The sequence below is a fragment of the Sorex fumeus genome, unplaced genomic scaffold (genome assembly GCF_029834395.1).
Source record: "Sorex fumeus unplaced genomic scaffold, SorFum_2.1 ptg000064l, whole genome shotgun sequence".
In the NCBI taxonomy this organism is placed as follows: domain Eukaryota; kingdom Metazoa; phylum Chordata; class Mammalia; order Eulipotyphla; family Soricidae; genus Sorex; species Sorex fumeus.
In genome coordinates this window covers 6102109-6122926 of record NW_026606121.1, presented here as the reverse complement: position 1 = coordinate 6122926, position 20818 = coordinate 6102109, and the positions used below count along the sequence as shown (strand labels likewise).

Genomic DNA, 20818 nt, shown 5'->3' with positions numbered 1-20818 from the left:
TAAGCACAGCTCCACATCCTGTAGTTGTTAGATGACAGGCCAGTGACCTGTCATCTGGTCCTGCAGTGTCTGCCATTTCCTCCTGCCTGTTAAAGTACACCCCCCCAGAACCACGGCCTTGGAGGGTACACATCCCCAGAACCATGGCCTTGGAAGGTGTACCCCCCAGAACCATGGCCTTGGAGGGTTCACAGCCCCAGACCATGACCTTGGAGGTTGCATCCCCCAGAACCACGGCCTTGGAGGGTACATCCCAGGACCAAGGCCTTGGAGGATATAACCCCCAGAACCACAGCCTTGGAGGGTACACCCCAGAAACACGTCCTTGGAGGGTATACCCCAGAAACATGGCCTTGGGGGGTAAACAGCCCCAGAACCATGGCCTTGGAGGGTACACCCCAGGACCAAGGCCTTGGAGGGTACAACCCCCAGAACCATGGCCTTGGAGGGTACACAGCCCCAGACCATGACCTTGGAGGTTGCATCCCCCAGAACCACGGCCTTGGAGAGTTGCTCCCTGGGCACCTCATAACCCTGGGCCCCATTCCTGGGGGTGGGGCACCTGAGACCAGGAATTGTTGGGTTGTGATGGTGTGCCGGGTTCTTCCAGTCGGACCAACCCTTACCTTTGGCAGTTGGAAAATCAGTGGGCATGTCAAGGGGAGTTCCCTCTCTCATCCCTTTCTACCCACGAGCTTCTGCATGTGTTGGTTATGATGGCAGCTGCCAAAGATGACTTGCAGAGCCCCTTCTGAGTCGGTTAGCTTTCTTTGGCAGCAGGAGCTTTCCTCTCCCCTCGGGTCACTCGCCAGTGTGGACTCTCTTCTGTTGGGTGGGTTAGTCTTGTGAGGAACGCGTTCTCTGGTCCAGAAAGTCAAAAAGTGGACATGGACACCTGTGCCAGCGCTCAGACCAGGTCTTATGGCTGGTTGGCAGGCAGGCACCCCGGTGGCCCCCACAGGCATGCTGGCCAGTGTGCAAATCCTTGCCCGTGTCCTCACTGGCTAGTCCTGTGGTGCGCACACCCCTCCTGGATATCGCCTAAGTTTGATTGGATAATCTTCAGGCATGCTCTCCTGGGGATTGCCTGGGGCTTGAGAAGTGGGTACTGGCTGTTTCAAGGCTTTCCTGGGGTCTGTGCTTTCTAGCATGTAATCAGTTCCTACATCGACCCCCTCCCTATTTGTCCAAACGTCGTGTCATTTGGTTATTATAGACCTCTGTCAGTATCAGGATTGAATGCTTTGTGTTAAAAATGGTGGGCTGAAGCGATAATACAGAGGTTAAGGTGCTTGTCTTGCATGAGGTTGACCTGGTTTCAATCTCTGATCCTTCAAGCCTGCCAGGAATAAGCCCTGAGCAATGCTGAGTGTGGCACAAAAACAAAAAACAAAACAACCCCGAAAAATGGACTATGAGTTATTTGTCTTTTTTGCACTCTGTCTGCTTTTCTTTCTTTCTTTCTTTCTTTCTTTCTTTCTTTCTTTCTTTCTTTGCCACATTCGACAGAGCTCAGGGGTTTCTCCTAGCTCTGAACTCAGGAATTACTCCTGATGGTGCTCAGTGGACCATATGAGATGCCAGGGATCGAACCTGGGTTGCTGTGTAAAAGGCAAACGCCCTCCCCACTGTGCTATTGCTCCAGCTCCTCTTACTGTTACTGACCCTCTGATCACTGCACATGTGGCCAGCAGGTTTTCTCAAGCTGACTCCTGTGACTTTATGACATGTCCTTCTGTTTCTCTGGGTACACTCTGGTACATGTGCACATATACTTCCCTGCCCCAACCTGGCCGGGTCATTTGCCCAAGGAGCCCTTGCTTCTTGCAGGAAGATGGTGTTTAGCAGCCTTGAGCTGGGTGCCCTGGGTATTCCTGTGCCCTGGCCCCCTGTAGATTCCTGCCCTCCTGTCTGCGTTTGTCTTCTGCCTGTGGTGGTGATCTGCCTGCCTCTCACTGTCCAGTCTTGATCAGTCTTGGTTCCACTGCCACCATTTGATGCTGTCCTTCTGCCTGTGCACCCCCGAGCTGCTGCCAGAGGGTCGCCCTGTCTCCTTTCCACTCCCTTGCCCTGTGCCTAATGTTCCAGGAAGGGCATGCAAATGTCTCTTGCAGCCCCCCTCCCCCATCGTGCTTTCCAGCCACTAGGCGTGAGACTCAGACCCCCGTGGAGTCCAGTTCAACATGCACATCATCGTCTATTCATGAACTTTCACTTCAAAGATCCAGTGTCTCTCCCAGCTGCATTTTCTGTGCAAATCTTTATTATTTTACCCTTATTTTTTTGTTTTGTTTTGTTTTTGATTTTTGGGCCACCTTGGCAGTGCTCAGAAGTTTCTTCTGGCTCTGCCCTTCGAAATCACTCCTGGTGGTGCATGGGGGAATTGTGAGGTTTGAGGGCCCCGAGTAACAAATCTTCACTTTCAGCTGTCCAGGCGTCAGGGGCCCACAAGCAGTGGAATTGGGTTCTGGTGCAGGGTTCCTGAGAGCCAGTGGGAGAACTCACTGGGCTAGGGAACAGGGTGGCGAGTGTCTGAGCTGGAGGGAGGAGAGAGCTGAGGGAACCCTGTGTGTGTTGGGAAGCCCCTGCACGCGGAGCAGCTTGCGGCCAGGTAGGAGCCACCAAAAGGGCGTCATCAGGTCTGGAGCACTGTCGTCTGGGGACACAGACACTCACAAACACTGGGAGTTCTCCAAGGTAGCTCATCGCTTCTGAGCTCTGCTGTAACCGTTTTCTTGTGCGGAAGCTGTGTTGGAAATACTGCCACGGTAAGTCACTGTGACCCCTCAGAGAGTTGTGGAGACGTGCGGGACATACAGGCCCAGAATAGGTGAGAGCCCCCCAGAGCACAGTGCTCTTCCCGCCTTCGGCTCTGGAAGGAGATGGAGGCTGGGTGGCAGCAGCTGGGCTAGCCTGTGGCAGCGCACCCACAGCCTCCGTTCTCACACACTCACCCTCCAGGCCTCTTCAGAGAAGTGCAGCCACCCAAGGCTTCCCAGAGCCTTCATTCCGCTCTCCGAGCTTTGCCTGCTGCCACACTCTAGGTCCTGCCCACTGTCCCGGGGCAGGCCAACAGAGGCTCTGTAGGAGCTGTCCCCAGGGGGCGCTGCCGCACTTCTCTGCCGCAGAGACACCGTCCTAGTAGCATGAGCACAGTGAAGGTCTCTGTCCTGAAGCCCTGTGACAGCCTCTCCCTGCCCTTCAGCTCCCAGAGGTCCCCACGGAATTTGGTTGGTGGCACCTCCTGTCATCTGCAAAGCTAGTGATGCTGCATCTCTGACAGTCCCTTTGTCGTAGACACAGTGGGGATGGTGGGACCTGCACTGCTCTTGCACTAGGCACCCAGAACTGATAAAGCACAACCCTTCAGCCGAGGGTGCTGGCCCTCCTCCATCAGGGTCCTGGCCCCTCCTCCAACCCTGTCATCCCGTCCAGACATCATCCCCTCCATGCCTGATGTCAACTCCCTCCACACCCATTGTCACCTCCCTCCATGGTTATTGTCACCTCCCTCCATTTCCAGTGCCACCTTCCTCCATGCCCAGCGTCACCTCCCTCCATGACTGATGTTACCTTCACCCATGCCAAGTGTCACCTCCCTCCATGCCTGATGTCACCTCTCTCTGTGCCTGATATCTCCTCCCTCCATGCCCAGTGTCACCTCCTCCATGCCCAGTATCACCGCTGCACTTGCCCAGTGTCACCTCCACCCATACCCAGTGTCACCTCCCTCCATGCCTGATGTTATCTCCCTCCATGCCCAGTGTCTCCTCAATCCTTGCCCAGTGTCACCTCCCAACCGTGGCCAGGATAACTGCCCCTCCATGCCATGTATACCCTTCCTCATGCGTGGTTTTGGGGAGGCCAGGGGCTCCGTGGAGATGGAGATGAACCTGTAAAAGTGCTCAAGGTCTGCCTGGATGATGTGATTAAAACCCAGTACCCAGCCGCCCAGATTCCCAGAGTGACCGCTCCGTGGATGGCCCGCCCAGGTCCCAGCACCTTTGCCAGCATAAACAAACGCATCTCCTATCTGTCAGGAACGCCATGTGGCACATTGAGATCCAGAAGGTGAAGTTTAAGGATTTCCAAAAGTCTGTCCATGAGAAGGCCATGGCGGCTAGCAGGTGCCTCCAGGTGAGGGCAGCCCAGCAGCTGCGCCAGCACGAGGCGGCCTCGGCGAGGAAGGCACGCAGCCAACTGCTGAGGGTCAGGTCAGTGCCTGGGCATCCTTTTTGTTTCTTGTCCTGTCGAGCCAGCTGGCCGCTGGCCCTGCTGTTGTCTGGTCATTCAGGTCCTTCCCTCATGCCTTTGTTTCAAGTCCTGAGGCTTCTCTCCCTGCCCTCCCTCCCCTGGACACTCCCGCCCTCTCCCTGCCCTCCCTCCCACCCTGGACACTCCCGCTCTCTTCCTGTCCACTGCTCTTCCACTGGCCTCTGCCTTTGCTTGAAGTGCCCCTAGGGCAGCCCCTATCTCAGGGCAAGAGAGGGCTGCAAGCATTCCCGTGTGCCCCTGCCTAGGTCCCCACAGTCCCCTCCCTGTTCCCAGTTCCATCTCACCCCACAGCCCCATCTTCAGATGGGGCCTCTAACTTCCCACCTAGTCTAACCCAGTGTCGGATCTTAGCGCCCACCGCGCTGTCCTCCCCAGAGTTCGCAGCCCTGCTCCTTCCAGGCTCCCTCTGGTGTTCTCTTGGTGGTTTAGTGGCAGAGCTGCCTGCGGTGTGCCCGCTGTGCCCTGTCTGATGGGCTCCTTCCAGGTGGGAGAGAACAGAGTGCGGTTCTGGGGTTCTGTCCACGGTCCCTGGAGCAGATGTGCCAAGGCCCGTGGCCGTCTCGCCCTGTTGCTGCAGGAAGTCTATGGAAATGCAGAAGGAGCAGGGGCTCCGGCACCAGAAGTTGCTGGCTGACGCGCAGAGGAACCACAGGGTGGCAGTGAAGTTCCTGAAGGCGACCCTAGGCAGGTAGCACTTCCTGCCGCGGGCTGGGGAGCTTTCGCCTCTGTGGTGGAGCATCCCCCCCCCCCCCCCACTTACTATGCAACCCTCCTCATCCCAAAAGATTGAGTCTGTGCTTTTCGTTTTGAACGGATTGCCAGTGTATTTTCAGACAAGATCCACAAGGTGCATGATCCCCCCAGAACACCTGAGGCCATGGCTCCTTAATGTCTGGGGTCAGCCACAACCCCCGTCAGTGCCGTGTGGCTCTATTGAACTCTCTCCTTGTAGACACGCACTTGCGCGCACACACACGCGCGTGCACAACACCACACGCATGCACGCATACATACTCCTGCATCACCCTAAGCTCCTCCCAGCCCTGTGGCCACACGAAAGCAGGCCCTGGTGCCTTCCAGCTCCCATGGACCTTCCTGCAGGGTTCGAGAGCGCACGAGAGAGGAGGAGCTGGCATCACAGGAGCACATGCGGAGGCGCATGGATGCTGTGCTGGCCCTGAAGAACAACATCACTGCAAACCGCGTAGGTCCTAGGGCCACACACTCGCCCCTCTCAGAGCCTGGCTAGTGCCCGGGACACCATCTGGAAGGGTCTGTCCCAGCAGAAGGCTTTTCTGCGTGTGCTCCATCCGCTCCCAGCCCCTCTTTCACAGGGCAGAAAGCAGAAAGCCCTGCCTCCAGGGGAGTGTTCCAGGGCACCGGAGCCTGAGTCATTTCCAAGGCTGAGGGGGCCGCAGTGCTGCAAAGGGCTCAGAGGCACGAGGAAGCTTCCTCACAGAGAACAGCCTAGCTGGGAAGCACAGTGGCAGGAGCTGGCAAGAGCCCGTGTTGCAGAGCAGGGAGGGGGATGGGAGCCAGAACACTGATTCTGTCAAGGGCCACCTCGGTGTCCCCTGTGCGCGTGGCCGGACTCACACAGGTGCAGGTGTGGTCACTGCAGTCTCCTCCGTATTCAGGAACTGCTCCGCAAGATTCAGGCCTGGAGCCAGGCCAAGACCAATGTGGCGCAGCAGAAGGCCCAGGCTGAGGAGAAGGAGATTCTGGCCCAAGGTGGGGACGCCTTCAAGCACCTCGTCCATCAGCGCAAGCGCCAGGAGCTGGAGGCCCAGACAAAGTGAGGCCTGGGAGCAGGCACGAAGGGGTCACGAAGTGTGTCTGTCCCCAGGGGCCCAGCAGCAGGAGCTCCACACCCCCACCCCGCCTCTTCCCTCCAGGCCGCAGTTCCTCTGCCCCCCCCCAGACCCCCAGCCCCATTCTCGGGCAACTGCCAGGTGTCCCCTTTCCCACAGAGCCTTTGAAGAAGAGCAGAAGCTCAGGAAGCTGGAGATCGTGAGTCGGATTTTGAAAGAGGAGAGCGAGGAAGAGAACAGGAAGAAGCAGCAGCATGAGCCTGCGCAGACCACGAGGCGCCTGACTCTGCGGGACAAGACATGGAAGTACATCTCCGACTTCTCCAGAGGGTGTGCCATGCCTGCGGGCACTGTCCACCTACCAGTGAGTGTGGCACAGGTCAGGAAACCAAAGCAAGACCCCTCCTCCAGGCCACCTCCCCTGGGCTCCTGGCAACCTCCTCCTCAGCCCAGTTCCCCTGGCCACTGCTATGGGCACAGGTCTGCACGTCCCCCCAGATTTCCTTGGAGGGACTTGGACCCCCACACAGCTCCTCCTGAGTGGACGGCAGCCAGAAGTGACCATCTCCTGGGGGGCAGACTGGGTGCCACGGGGAAAGGCCCCTAATCATGGCGCTGCTGCAGCAGAACTGACTGGGCCGGTATGTGGATAGATCTGTGAGCAGAGGTCAGTCCTGGGCCAGGGGAGACTTAGGTGTGTCCCCCGGTAAAGAAGCTTGTCCCCCTGCTGCTCCTCGGCCTCACGTCCCAGTGCTGGGGGTGGCTGTGTGTGTGGCGGATGTAGGGATGCCCGCAGAGGGGACTTTCCTCTGCCTGTCGACCTGGAGCTCCAGGGGGCACTTCAGCTTCTGTGCTTGGGCACCCAAACTTGGAGGCCGACTCTGGCTGGCCCAGGTCTCAGCACTCACAGCTGCTGCACGTCCCAGCCCCACCTGTGCTCCAGCTCTGCTGTCCCTGGGCCTCAGCCCCATGGCTGCTGGCACCTTGGAGGCTTGGCACCTGTCACCTCCGTCTGTCTCAGAGCCTCTGAGCCTCAGTTCTGCTGTCCTTGCTGTTCCTGTAGTGGCTCTGGCACCTCGTCTTTCTCAGGGCCCTCTCCGGGTGTCACCCTCCAGCTGTGTTCAACTGCTGGCACAGAGGCACATGAGAAAGGATCTGTAGGTCTGTAGGAGAGCCCACCCAGGCCAAGCAGAGAAACGTGGGGCTGTCAGCAAAGGCAGAAGTCCCTGCGCCTGCCTGTGTGGGCTGAGGGTGTGGTGGAGGGGACTGAGTAACACCCAGAGACCCTTCTGTGGCACCATGCAGGAACGACGCTAGGAGGAAAGGGGTGGGGGAAAGGGGTGCTGTGTCCCACTACGTGGCTTCCTGCCCTCCTTCCTGGGCATGTCTCTGTGCCAAGGTTAGCGTGCTGCTCCCCTTCCTAGGCGCAGGAGTACGACTTCTCTGTGACGCCTCAGTCCTCTCAGTTACTGCAAGCTGCCTCCACTGACTTTGCCCAGAGTGACTTGTGGCCCCTCAACGCAGAGGAGGAGACGCTGGCCAAGCCAGAAATCCCCGGGCTCTGGGACGAAGACTTCAAGCTCTGCCAGGTAGCATCTTTGGCTCTTTGGTTCAATTGATTCATTGATTTTGGGGTCACACCTGGCTGTGCTCAGGGCTTGCTCCTGGCTCCATGCTCAGGGATCACTCCTGCGAGGCTGTGTAGACCCTATGGAGAGCTGGGGAGTGAACCAGATCAGCTGCTTGCAAGGAAAATGTGTTGCCCACTGTGATCTTCCCCAGCAGCTCATGCTTTGAAATCCCTCATCTTTAGATGCCATCAGGGGTTTTTGTTGTTTTTTTTTTTGTTTTGTTTTGTTTTTTTATTGAATCAGCGTGAGATAGAGCATTACAAAATTGTTCATGATTGGGTTTCAGTCATACAATATTCCAACACCCATCCCTCCACCAGTATAATTTTCCAGCACCAGTATCCCCAGTTTCCCTCCCACCCCTCCAAGCCACCCCCCACCCCAGCCTTCCTCTATGGAAGGCACCTCTCTTTTCTCTCTCTCTCTCTCTCTCTCTCTCTCTCTCTCTCTCTCTCTATCATTTTAGGCTTTATGGTTTGCAATACAGATGCTGAAAGGTATTCCTGTATATCCTTTACCTGCTTTCAGCACTTAGTTCTTTCCCAGAGTGACTATTTCCAACTATTGTCATAATGGACCCTCCTCTACCTTAACTATTCTCCATCTCCCACACCACTGACCAGTCATTGACCAGTCCCCATGAAGTGTTTTTAATGGGTGTACACATCCTGTGTCCTCTGTGTGCCAGAACCCAGGCAGCCCAGTCCTGAGGCTTCCTCGGCTTTGACAAGCTGCTGCCCACCTCCCTCCTCATTCATACCACACAGTCTTGGTATTGGCCACACACAGGTCCACAGGGCCAGGAGGGCCAGAGGGCTGGAGTCAAGGAAATGAGAGTTGAGCAGATGGCTCCAGATTACTCTGTGCCCTGTTGGGGAGACAATTGCAGCAGGAGACCCCGCTGCTTGGGGCCCCCTTTCCAAGAATTCTCTGTCCTGCTGCTCTGAAACCAGCAGGCACCATGCTGTGAGCCAGGAAGCCAGAGTACTGCCATGGCCACTCAAGGCCAGGCGCCACCTTGCACCACCCACCTGTCATGGCTCTGGGACACATGGGTGACAAGATCTCTGTGATTCTGCTGGTTCTGGGGACAAGTGACTGACCAGGCCAGGAAGATGACAGATCATCCCTCAAACACGCCTACTTCTGAACACTGACCACAGGAAGCAGGCCCTGGAACCCCCAGGCTGAGAGACCTAGACAGTTCCTATAGCTGCATACTAGGTGCTTTACTAGTTATCTCTCCCACTCACTCCTGTTAGTCTGGGGAACCCTCTGACCATGCCCACATAGACTTAACCAGTCCCTGTAGCCAGGTACTGCTCACAGATATTAGTCACCATGCCGAGCCACTGTTGGTAGGCAGGGAAACCCTCACAAGAATGTGTTGCTTCCTATAGAGCATTTCTTGACTTTGTCAGGGCCAGAGTGATAGTACAACTGGGGTTCAGTCCCTGGACCCTCACACTGTCCCCCAAACACTGCAAGGAATGATCCCTGAGAACAGAGTCTGGCATTGCCTGAGCATCTCCAGGTGTGGCCCCAAAACAAAACGAAAAAGACCCTCTTGGGTTGAAGAGATAGCATAGCAGGTAGGCGCCTGTCTTGCATGTGGCTGATCTGGGTTTGATCCCCAGCATTCCATATGGTTCTCCAAGCACCTCCAGGAGTAAATTCTCAGTGCAAAGCCAGAAGTAACCCATGAACATCGCTGGGCATGGCCCTAAAATAAAACAAAAAAAAAAAAGACTTTATCTTGGCCTGATTGAAAAACATAGAAAATTCCTCTGCTCTTGATCTAGGAGCCTGGTGACCTGGACCTATCACTGCTCTGCCACTCATGGTCCCTGTCCCTGCAGAAAGGCCCTCCCACCTCATTGCCATGGGCCTGCACAGTGGCCTGCACTCCCCTTCCGCTGTGGCCTTTGACTCTGTGTTGACACATGTGGCCCTGAAGGAGGCCTGCATGACGCCCCTATCCTTATGAACCCAGGCACCCAAAGAAGACATGGACCGGAAGCCCGTGGGTGGGACAAAGATGGAAAAAGACATCCTGGCCCGCACCCTGGAGAAGCTACGCAGTGGGCTGGTCCACAAGCAGGTGGTGTCAGGTCGAGAGTTCAAAGGTTGCCCCTTCAACAGCAAACCCAAAGTCATTCACTTCAAGGTGAGGCGGGTGGGGCAGCACTCCTGAGCCTCCCATCCCGGAGCTCGGCCTGAGGCTCTCACCCAGGGACGTGGCTCCGTGGCTCCGGTGGGGCCACAAGGGGTGGGTAGCCAAGAGGGTGGGTGTCCTCGGTCATGTGAGCTGTTACCTGGACTCCAACTCTGGGTCCCAGAAGTCCCTTTCGACCGTGATGGGGACGACTCCCATTCAGTCATGCCTCTGGGTTGCTCTGTGGCACCATGGCCTGGCATCTTTGCCACCATTCATAACCGTTAGATTAGCACCGGTGTGTAGGGGCGGCCTCTGCTCACAGCCGCAGCTGCTTTGGCAGGCTCAGCAGTGGTCTTCGGGAAGCCTCGAGGGCTTCTCTGATCTTTCTAGGACTTTGACGTTGGCAAAGTGTACAAGAAAAAGATCACGCTGATCAACGCCACCTACACCATCAACTACTGCAGATTGGAGGGTGTGGAGGAGCACCTGCGGGATTTCATTCACATCCAGTAGGTGTCCTCAGCCCTTCCCGCTCAGACAGTCCAGAGACTGTGCACACACTGCCCGGTGTGAACCCAGCACCATGCTTGGTGTGAACCCAATGCCGTGCCCAACATAAACCCAACACTGTGCTTGTTGTGAACCCAGACCTGTGCCTAGTGTGAGTACAACACTGGGTTAGACCAAGCCATGTGTGGGGCTGGAGTGATAGCACAGCGGGTAGGGCATTTGCTTTGCACACGGCCGACCCGGGTTCGATTCCCGGCATCCCATGTGGTCCCCTGAGCACCACCAGGACTAATTCCTGAGTGCAAAGCCAGGAGTAACCCCTGAGCATCGCCGGGTATGACCCGAAAAGAAAAAAAAAAGAAAACAAACAACAACAAAACAAACAAAGAAAAAAACAAGCCATGTATGGTTGTATGGTTTAAACCCAACACTGCTCAGTGTAATCGCAGCTCTCCCAGTGTGGTCCCAACACTGCCCGGTGTGATCCCAACTCTGCCTGGTGTGAACCCAGGACTGCCCCAGTTTGAACCCAGGGCTGTATCCCAAGGTGCTGTGCCTACTGTCTCTGAGCTGCGATTGTCTGAGACCAGCTCTGCTGCCCACATAAACGCTTGGCTAGTGTGTTGTGGACCATTGCAGCTAAGACTTCCCTGGTAGCCACACATCTTTTCTATCTGAATATTGGAGCTGTCTCTGTTTATGTTTCTTTGGGTAGGGGCGTCTCTCCAGTGTTCAGGAGCCAGGGCCCCTCTGGCAGCACTTGGTTTCAGTGCTGCTACTGTGCACCAGTGCCATCAACACTCAGTGATGCTCAGGGGAACATTTGGTGCCAGGGAGAGACTCAGGACTCCGCATGCAAGGCTTCTGCTCTCCTCCTTCCCAGGTCCTCCCCAACCCTGACGCCATCTTTTACTCCAGGGTTACTTCCTTCAGCTCTAAATTCTTCACCTGTTCCAATGTTTCAATTTTCTCTTTGGAGACCCCACTTGAGCATAAGATGGATCTTTCTGTATGGCTGTAATTGTCTTTCTGTTCACTTTGTTTTGTTTGTTTGGGGGCTACTGCTGGCTCTGTGCTTAGGGGACTGTATAGGGTACTGGGGATCAAAGCCGGGCTGGCCGTGTGCAAGACCAGTGCCCTCCCTGCCTTATTATTGCTCTGGCCCCCTTCTGGCCCCCTTAATGCTTTCTTCTCTTTCTTATTTCCCCCATTTTCCCCTGATGAGCCCCACTGTGTCCTGGGGAGTCCCTCTCCCCTTCCCCACTGTGTTGGACAGTCCCTCTCCCCTTCCCCACTGTGTTCTGGGCAGTCCCTCTCCTCTTTCTGGGCAGTCCCTCCTTTCTTCTGCTCATGTGCCCTGCACCCATTTGGCTTGTGTTTCCAGTGGCCCTTTGCTGCAGGTTCTCTGGTCCATGTGCTTGGTGTGTATTCTACCCCATGAGCTATGTTCCCAGCGCTTGGTTTGTTTATATTTGGGCCACACCTGACTGTGCTCAGGGCTTATTTCTGGCTCTGCACTCACGGATCACTCTTGGTGAGCTCAGGGGACCATCTGGGGTGCCAGGGAGCAAACCTGGATGGGCAGTGTGCAGGCAAACACCCTTCCTGACGTGTTTTCATTCTCAAAATGACTATCTGCTTTCAAGCGGCGTGTCGGGGCCTGGCTCCAGAGGCCTTCTGGAGGACCTGCCTCCCCGTGCTGCCAAGAGGGTCCCTGTCGGGCTCTGGAGGAGGGAGACCCTGGAGAGGACCGTCCCTGGCCTCTAATCCTCACCTGGGGATCTGACCGTGCTGGGGGTCCTTGTGCCTGCAGCTTTGACCCCCCTGGTCCCATGTCCGCTGGGATGTCCTGTGAAGTGCTCGTCACCTTCAAGCCCCTGGTGAGTGAGGCTCCGCTCTTTCTCTCGGGGGTGGGAGAAAGTTTCCTGTTGCTGCTCGGCTCTGCAACACCCTTACGGGGAGGGAGCACCTCGGGAGGGTGCAAGGGCCTCTGCCTGGCTCTCTGGAATATATCCAACACACTCCCGAACCCTGGAGCCCTGTGGGTCCTGGTCATCTGGACCAGATGTGCCCTTCTGCCTAAATGAGGCTCATCAGAATGTGCCAACAGGTCTCATGAGGCACAGCCACAGGCCTGTCCTTGGAGCTTACCGTGCAGCAGGCAGTGGGCAGCAGGACCTAGGCTTTGGTTCTGTGTGTGCTCCCTTGGGTGCTGGGTCAGTGGACAGATGTCCATGGGCCGGGGCTGTTGGACTTTTCCAGGTGAACAAAGATATGGAAGGGAGCGTCTCCTTTCTGGCGCAGACTGGCAGATTTTCTGTCCCACTGAAGTGTTCCACAAAGAAATGTTCTGTAAGCTCAAAGATATCTAAGCCAGGTTGGGGGCCCGGGGTGGGGAGCCCAGGGTGGGAGTGGGTGACTGACGTGTGGCAGCTGAGACAAGAATGGGCATAGCGGGGCGGCTCCTTGGTAGGGCCCCTCGGGTCAGAGCCGGAGGCGGGGTTTTTGCGGAGACTCGCTTCAGGCAGCTCTAGCCTGGCCTGGGCCTTCTTTCCTCAGGCTGGAATTGCAGTTAAACTTCCCTGACTTAGAATTGGGGGGGCTTGTGCCTTTTGACACCTTCTCTCACGCTGTCCACCCTTTACCCCCACTGTGGTGACTGCCATCCCCTCTCTGTGTCTGAGGACTATAGAGTGTGATGTCCCTATTTCATGCTGCATTTCCCTAGAGTCAGTCTCTGTCCATCCAGTTAAAAGATTTTTTTCACTTGGTTTTTTTCACTCGGAGAGCCCGGCAAGCTACCGAGAGTACTCGATATGCCAGACACAGTAACAACAAAGTCTCCAATGGAGACGTTACTGGGCCCGCTCGAGCAAATCGACGATCAACAGGAGGGCCTTTTCACTTGGTTTATCTTTTTAAAGAATCAACTAGTTGAGTTTATTGCTTATTTTTATTGTTTTTATATTGTTTTATGTACTTGTGTCCTAGTCAAACTTTCTTCAGACTTTTCATAGCTGCAGAACCACATCTGACCCATACCCGCGTCTGCCCCATACCTGTATCTGTCCTGTATCTGTTTGTAAGTGGCAGTTTATCTACTGCAGCCGACTTTGTTTTTAATCCACTTTACACCCATCAACACCGGTCTGCAGACCAGCCTTTGAAGACTACTTTCTCTAGTCAGCGTCATTTCCTTCTTACTAATCTACCTCTTTTATTTCCTTAAATTATAAAGTTAGGGTTTGGATTTTATTTCTTTCTCCTTTTTTAAATTTTAATATATATTTTTTTTAGTTTCAAAGCCACACCTGGCGATGCTCAGGGCTTACTCTGGCTCTGCACTCAGGAATCACTCCTGGTGGGACTCAGGGGACGAAAGGGGGTGCTGGAGGTTGAACCCAGTAGGTCATGTAGGCAAGTGCCCTCCTTGCTACATTTCTCTCCAGCCCAAAAATCTTTATATTTCTTTTTGTCTGTTTGTTTGGGGGCCATACCCGGTGGTGCTCAGGGATTACTCCTGGTAGTGCTTAAGGAACCACGTGGGATGCCAGGGATCAAACCTGGATCGGCGACATGCCAGGCAAATGCTCTACCCATTGTTCTATCACTCTAGCCCGATCTTTAGTTTCCTAATCTGTCCACTCCGGAGAGTATGCCATGTGTCCTCAGGACTGTGTGCTGAGTGGGCCTCAGGCCTGTCAGCGTTAGATCTGGTTGACCTGTGTCTTTGGAGTCTTCCACAGCCTTCAACTGCCTGGTGGTGCTCTGGGTTCTTTCTCCTCTCCTCAACTCTCCCGAGCCTTCCTTGTTTCCATCTGGTTCTTCCGTCCTTGTCTGTCTGGCTGTTCTGGCTGTTATTTAAGAGGAGCACTTAAAGCATCCCTTCAGCTTTCTGTATTTTGGTAATGTGACATAGCTGTGAAGTGTTGATGTTTGTTTCATCTTGCTCTGTTGAAACATTTAATAAAATACAACTAATCTTTTCATCCTTCCCTGGTTCTACCTTTACCCCCACAGGGCACAGCCTTTCCAGGCTGCTTCTTTATTATTCACACACACACACACTTAAGGTTTGTCCACATGTGTGGCTTATAGCTCATTCCTCTTTAGCTGGCTTGATATTGAAGAGTCAGACTTAGATTGCCCCCAAATCACCATAGCCGTGCAGAGATCTCTAACTTGGGATTGTGGATGTCACCGTGGTCTGAGCAGAGGCAGCAGAGGCCACACCTCTTTCACCTGGAGAGTGTCAGCCAGAGTTAAGGCAGCAGTGGGGGTGCCCCGGTAGGGAGGACAGCTCCGCTGCCTGCTCCTAGCTCTCTGGGCTTCCCTGGCAGCTGAAACTGGACAAGCAGCTCATCGACTTCGGCAGCTATGTGGTGGGTGAGACAGTAACGCGTGTCATCACAATGACCAACGTCGGGGGCTTGGCCACGGATTTCATCATCCTCCCAGAGTCAGAGTTCTGTGAGCTGGACGCGAGAGCTGTGAGTGTGCGGGTGCCAGGACACTCACCAGTCTGGGGGGAGGTGCGGGGACCCCCTTGGGGCATGTGGGGACAGACGGGAGCTGAGGGTCCCAAGGACCCCCTCCGCCAGTGGCTTGGCCTGAAGACCAAACGGTCACCTCATGTCTACGACTTCTTGGAAGGTGCCCAGCCTCCTGTGTGTTTCAGCTTAGCAGGTGGAAGGGGCCTTGCGCTTCTAGGGGCCCACGAGATGGTTTCTGCCCCGTCAGTAGAACTGCAGGTCATTTAGTGGTTATGCTGGAGTGGAAGCTGTCCACAGGATTAAGGGTCTTTGCAAATGCCCTCCCTCGAAAGCTCCTCCAGGGAAGAATGGACCCCCCAGAAGGCAGAGGCAGGGGCAGGGCAAATGGATCAGAGTGGGCGGTGGCTGAAGGGGCAGGATGGGACTCAGGCCCAGGCTATTCTGGCGCTCTGGGAGCAAGGCCCTGTGGCCAACGGATGAAGTCCCAAGGGTGGAACTTCATCCCCAGTGCCCTCGCTGTCCCCGGGATCTGAGTCGTAGGTGGCAGACTCAGTCACCCAATGGTGATGTAGGAAAGGAGACGGTGGGTGGCAGCCTGTGGCACCAGGGCAGCTCACAGGCCCGCAGGGACAGGGCTGAGCCAGGGCCTGCTGTGGCAGTGGGGCAGGAAGAACCAGGCTCCCCAGCACTGAGAGAAATGGACAGGGAGAATGGTCAGCTGGACAGGGCCCGCAGACAGGGCCTGGCCCAGCACACAGCAGACTCCATACCAGCGTCAGTCTCTGCAGGACAGAGTGGGGCATGCCCAGCTGGGCTCGAGGGAGTGAGGCAGAGGGTCAGGCTTTAGCCTCTGCGAGAGGCAGGACTGTGGTCTAGACAGGACCTGGAGCAGGCCCCAGCCGCAGCTCAGTTCTGCCAGGTCCTGAGTTGTGACCCCCAAAGAAACAAACATAAAGGTCCATGTTCTCTTCTGCAGACTAACCCGTTTGGATATGAAGAGAAAGCTCTCTATGACAAAATCACCAGTTACTCTGAGAACTTTTCAGAGGCACCTGAACTCTTCACTGACAATATGTTCATCCCAAGGGGGCTGGGAAAACTGGACAGCAGGGACCAGGAGGAGAAGAGCTCTTCTGGTGAGGGGTGCGGGGGAGAGGGCTGCTGGGGCCATCCCACTACCACCATGATGCTTGGCCGGGTCTCTGTTCCTCTAGGGTTCTGACTTTTGGTGATAGGAGATAGGAAAGCACCCATATATTTAAACTATGTGTGCAAAATGTGCTGGCTGCGGAATGGATCGGAACTTGCACAGTTCCTTCTAACACAATTCCTGGGCCTTTGACGAGACCCTAAGACAGGGACCACACATGCACCTACGGAACCACTTTGCCCCAGTGGGGACCATCTGCCTGGGCTGTGGGGCACCCATGGACAGCCTGTGTGCTCACTGGTATGGCCTTGAGCTCTCCCCCGCCAGGGAGCTAACTCCAGTGGGCTGTGCAAGGCTTCTCATGCAGGGCCCTGAGCTCAGTCCTCAGCACCACATGCTTCCCCGAGCACTTTCAAAGTGAGTCAACTGCTGTGGCCCCAAAACAAAAATTACCGGAAAACATAATTTTTTTTCCTTTTTGGGTCGCATCAGTGTTAGTCCTGGCTCTGTACTCAGGAATTACTCCTGGAAGTGCTCCAGGGACCAAATGGGATGCCATGAATTGAACCCAGGTCCACTGCATGCAAGGCAAATGCCCTACCACTATACTGTCACTCATCATCATTTTCGCAATCATAACAAAGAAAGCAAAAGAGGCCCAGAGCCTTAGCACAGCGAGAAGAACAGTGTTACACAGTCAACCGGGGCCAACCAGGGAGGGTCACAGCTGCCTGGCACCCCATATGGTTCCCGGAGCCCTGTCAGGAGTGATCCCTGAGCACAGAGCCAGGAGTAAGCCCTGAGCACCATTGAGTGTGCCTCTGCGCTCCAAAAAACCAAATCAAAACAAAGAGAAAACAACTCTGTAAAGATGATTTTGCTGGATTGGATCTTGTGGCAGGAAGAAGGGGGTGTGGCTGGAGTCGGATGAGATGGCCTTGACCTCAGCTGCCATGGGTTCACAGCCTCTCTCTGAGCAGAGCCTCACATAGACCCGCTGGGAGCCCCGGGGAGGGTCACAGAGCAGCTCTGTAGGAGCCCCGGCTGAGCCCCGCAGCTGCTGTGTGGGGCTATGCCGGTCTCCCGGCCATGAACAGGGCCCTCAGAGGCTGCATGTGTGTGTGAGGGCAAGAGAAGCGAAACACACCTAGAGAGGGACAAATAGTCCCCGGAGAGACCGGGGACTGTCCCTCGCTGCTGAGCATCCGCCACGGGGAGGAAGCAGTTCCTGTGGAGAAGCTGAGCCTGCTGGGGGAAGGACAGCTGCTGCTCAAAGCCAAGGACCTGCACACTGGAGGGCCAGGAGTCAGGCGTGTGCAGCGTCCTTTCCCACAGACCCCACAGAACCTCTTTCCCACAGACACTCCTTCCCCACACCCGCCATCAGGACAGACTTGCCTTCTCACACCCTCATCCTTCCTGCTGACTGCTTTACACTCCATAGTCCGCATCTCTCTGATCCCACACCATCCCCCACAGGGGGATGAGGACATCTCAGGTGGTGTCCTCCTGAGAGCCTCAGGCCTGCCCATCAGTCAGAGAGAGACAGCCTGGCCATTACTACCTGGTGACCCCCTCCCGGAGGGAGGAGACCAACAGGAATGCTGGGAGCTTCCTCCTCAGCAAAGCTCAGAGCCACAGAGCAGGGAGGGACAGGAGGTCCTTTTCCAAATGCATTAATTGGCCCCTGAGAGGGAGGAGAGGGCAGGATAGCCCCCAGTGCCCCAGGGTGGAGGACAGGGGGTCCCATCACGGCCTGTGCAGCTGCCCTCACATGAGTCTCTCTTGCAGAATCGGATGAAATGATGACCACCACCTTCGTGATGTCTCCCCAGAGCGAGGACCGAGTCGAAATCTCACTGGGAGAGGTCAGCAGGCCACCTCCAACAGATACCCCCAACCCGGGCATGGCATGGCCCTCCAGCTGACCCGGCCACTCGGGGCAGAAAGCTCTGGACAGGCCAAGCGAGACTCAGGCTTGAAGCTGGCAGAGGGGCCAGGCTGCGGGGCCCGCCGCGGCACTCAGGCAGCGTGGCCTCTCTCTGGCTGTGCAGGTCCGAGAGGGCAAGATCGACCCCTTCTGCTCTGTCAGAGTGCCTATCATCTTCACACCAGCTACCCCTGGAGTGGTCAGAGCCAAGTTCAAGATCCTGTTCAAGAATCAGCAGTGCCAGGCAGTGAGTACCCACGGCTGCTTCCTGTGCAGCCATCATGGGAGGAGACGGTCTTGCCCCTGGTCACGCCCAGTGTCCATCTCCACCTGGACAGCCTCAGGCATCATGGGGAGGCTCAAAGCGTGGGAGCACATCTGTGTGTCCAGGGCCCCAAGGTCGGGGGATGAATCGATAACACGGCAGGTAGGGCGTTCACCTTGGACGCGGCTGACCCAGGTTCGATTCCCAGCATCCCATATGGTCCCCTGAGCACCGCCAGGAGTAATCCCTCAGTGCAGAGCCAGGAGGAACCCCTGTGCATCGCCGGATGTGACCCAAAGAGAAAAAAAAAGGCCCCAAGGTTGACCCCTTCAGCGTGTGGCCCCCAGGCACCACCAGATACAGCCCCAGCTTCTTGCTTCTTGAGGTCTAGTCACAGCACCATCAGCCCCAGGCACTGCAGAGTGGGCTTCCAGATACACATATGAAGGGCCAGAGAGATAGTACAGTGGATAGGGCCTTGCTTTGCCCAAGACCTATCCAGGTTCAATCCCCAGAATCCCACAGTCCCCTGAACCCAGCAGGACTGATTCCTGAGTGCAGAGCCAGGACTAAGTCCTACACACTGCGGTGTGGCTCCAGAACTCAACAAAATCAAAAATAATATGTGCAAAATTGCACTCCAAGATGATGAGACATTTTACTTTTATATTCTTGTCTCCTGGTGCTGTTGGGAATCAAACCCTAGGTCTCACACACAGAGAGCATCTGTGGCCCCTCAGAATTTGATCTGAAAACTTGGAAATTTGCTAAGAGCAGGGGAAACACTGGAATATGGGCACTGCACCGTCCCCAGGTGAGCCCTAAGCACTAAGACTGGTGTATTGTCCAGAAACCAAAACCAACGAGAAATCTGGCCAGGTATTCCCTGAGCCTCCTGGGGCAGACAGGTGAGTGCCCAGATCAGCCCTGCTCCTCCCACGTCTGCCTGTGCGGCTCTCAGGTCACTCTCCCTCATTTCATTTCCCTCGGGTCTAGGTCACATGACCCTGCAGTCCCTCACAGAGCTCACTGTACACCAGTGTACCCCACCATACCCCACACAGCCCTGCAGTGCTCAGCAGGACCTTCAGGGCCCTTGTGCTGAGCATGTAGCAGCTGAGGTGTTGGCTCAAATAGGGTCTTCCTTCCTCCCCCACCCTGCTCATGGGCTCCTGGGGACAGCTCTGCCCATGATGGGTGTCTGTGGGTGGCGTCTATGGCCCCAGTAGGCTGCTCCTGGGCAGCTGCAATGCGTACACACGTGCTCCTGGCCCACCTGGATAGAGAGTAGCTGGAAGGGCCGAGTTGCCCCTTCTCCTGGGCTGGCCCTGGCAGAGTCGGGAGAGGAGGGTTGGACCCTTTGGTGCTGCATGGCCTGCACAGAAGGCTTCCATCATCCTACTTTGTTCTTTGAAAATCTTGGCAATTAAAAGGATTTTTATTTGGTTTTGGACAGCCCCCATCTGTGCTCAGGGATGACTCCTAGTGGGGTTCGAGGGACTCTGTGGCTGCCGGGGATCGAATGCAGGCTGGCTATGTGTAGATTCTCTCTCCCACCCCAGGGACTTTCTTTTTTTTTTTTTTTTTTTTTTGCTTTTTGCTTTTTGGGTCATACCTGGCGATGCACAGGGGTTACTCCTGGCTCTGTACTCAGGAATTACTCCTGGCAGTGCTCAGGGGACCACATGGGATGCTGGGAATCGAACTCAGGTCGGCCGCATACAAGGCAAATGCCCTACCTGCTGTGCTATCTCTTCAGCCCCTGCCCCAGGGACTTTCACTCTGGTAATCTTGAGTAGTGCCACAGAACTCTAAACCATGGCAGTTTGGTGACCAGCCTTCCCATTTTAGTAGCGTAACATAGACTCTGCCACTGAGTTTGTGTCCACTCGAAGCTGACAGACAGGATGGCTACTGAGTCTGCTCGTCCATCTCAGCTCCTTTTCAGCGCCATTGGCACTGCTGTGGATGTCCCCGTCTGGGTGCCGGACCCTGAAGTGGACCTGAAGATCTGCATGTATGACCGACTGTACCAGACCTCCATCCTGATCCAAACGCGGTGAGCCGGGGCCTTCTGGGGTGTCTGATGCTATACTCTGGGTTGGGAGCGCCGATGGGTTGGGTCAGTAGGACCAGTCCTCCTATGCCAGTCCAGCCTCCCTGGGAACCTGGGGGTGGAGCAGGGTCAGCCAGAGCCCCTCTCCTCAGCTGACTCACAGTGGGCTTTGTAGGGTGATTTCTGGTTCTGCTTAATTTGGCCAATTTTCTGGGCCCAGGAGCGAGTGAGATGCTGGGGACCCCCGAGCCAGCACAGACATGTGCAGTGGGGACCAGCACCAGTGCAGGAAGGCCCAGGGACTCTGGGTGGCCATGGGAGAGGATCAGCCCCTGCCCTTCCTTCCTGTAGCCCAGCCGACTGGCTTCAGGGCCTGTGGTGGGTGCAGCAAGTATTGGGAGGGGTCCCTAGGCCCTGGGTTAGCAGAAACCCTGGCCGGCGGAGAATGGAAGAGCTTTGTGCTAGAGGCCAGGGGCTGGTGGCTCGGCCCTCCCAGGGACCCAACCATCATGCAGACCTACTGCTGAGGGCTGTGAGGC

The 20818-nt window shown here is 55.8% G+C and overlaps 1 protein-coding gene across 1 annotated transcript in view; it reads left to right on the top strand.

The window, feature by feature from the left end:
* The window catches only part of CFAP74 (cilia and flagella associated protein 74), a 39376-nt gene that overhangs the window by 7332 nt on the left and 11226 nt on the right, over positions 1-20818 (top strand). The window contains exons 5-19 of the mRNA XM_056128336.1: positions 4041-4214; positions 4853-4963; positions 5377-5479; positions 5913-6070; positions 6246-6450; positions 7520-7675; positions 9711-9884; positions 10266-10384; positions 12199-12265; positions 12648-12737; positions 14726-14875; positions 15855-16014; positions 17820-17896; positions 18083-18205; positions 20161-20282. Of these exons, the coding sequence (XP_055984311.1) occupies positions 4041-4214; positions 4853-4963; positions 5377-5479; positions 5913-6070; positions 6246-6450; positions 7520-7675; positions 9711-9884; positions 10266-10384; positions 12199-12265; positions 12648-12737; positions 14726-14875; positions 15855-16014; positions 17820-17896; positions 18083-18205; positions 20161-20282 (1989 nt within the window). The remainder of the gene's footprint in view (positions 1-4040; positions 4215-4852; positions 4964-5376; positions 5480-5912; positions 6071-6245; positions 6451-7519; positions 7676-9710; positions 9885-10265; positions 10385-12198; positions 12266-12647; positions 12738-14725; positions 14876-15854; positions 16015-17819; positions 17897-18082; positions 18206-20160; positions 20283-20818) is intronic.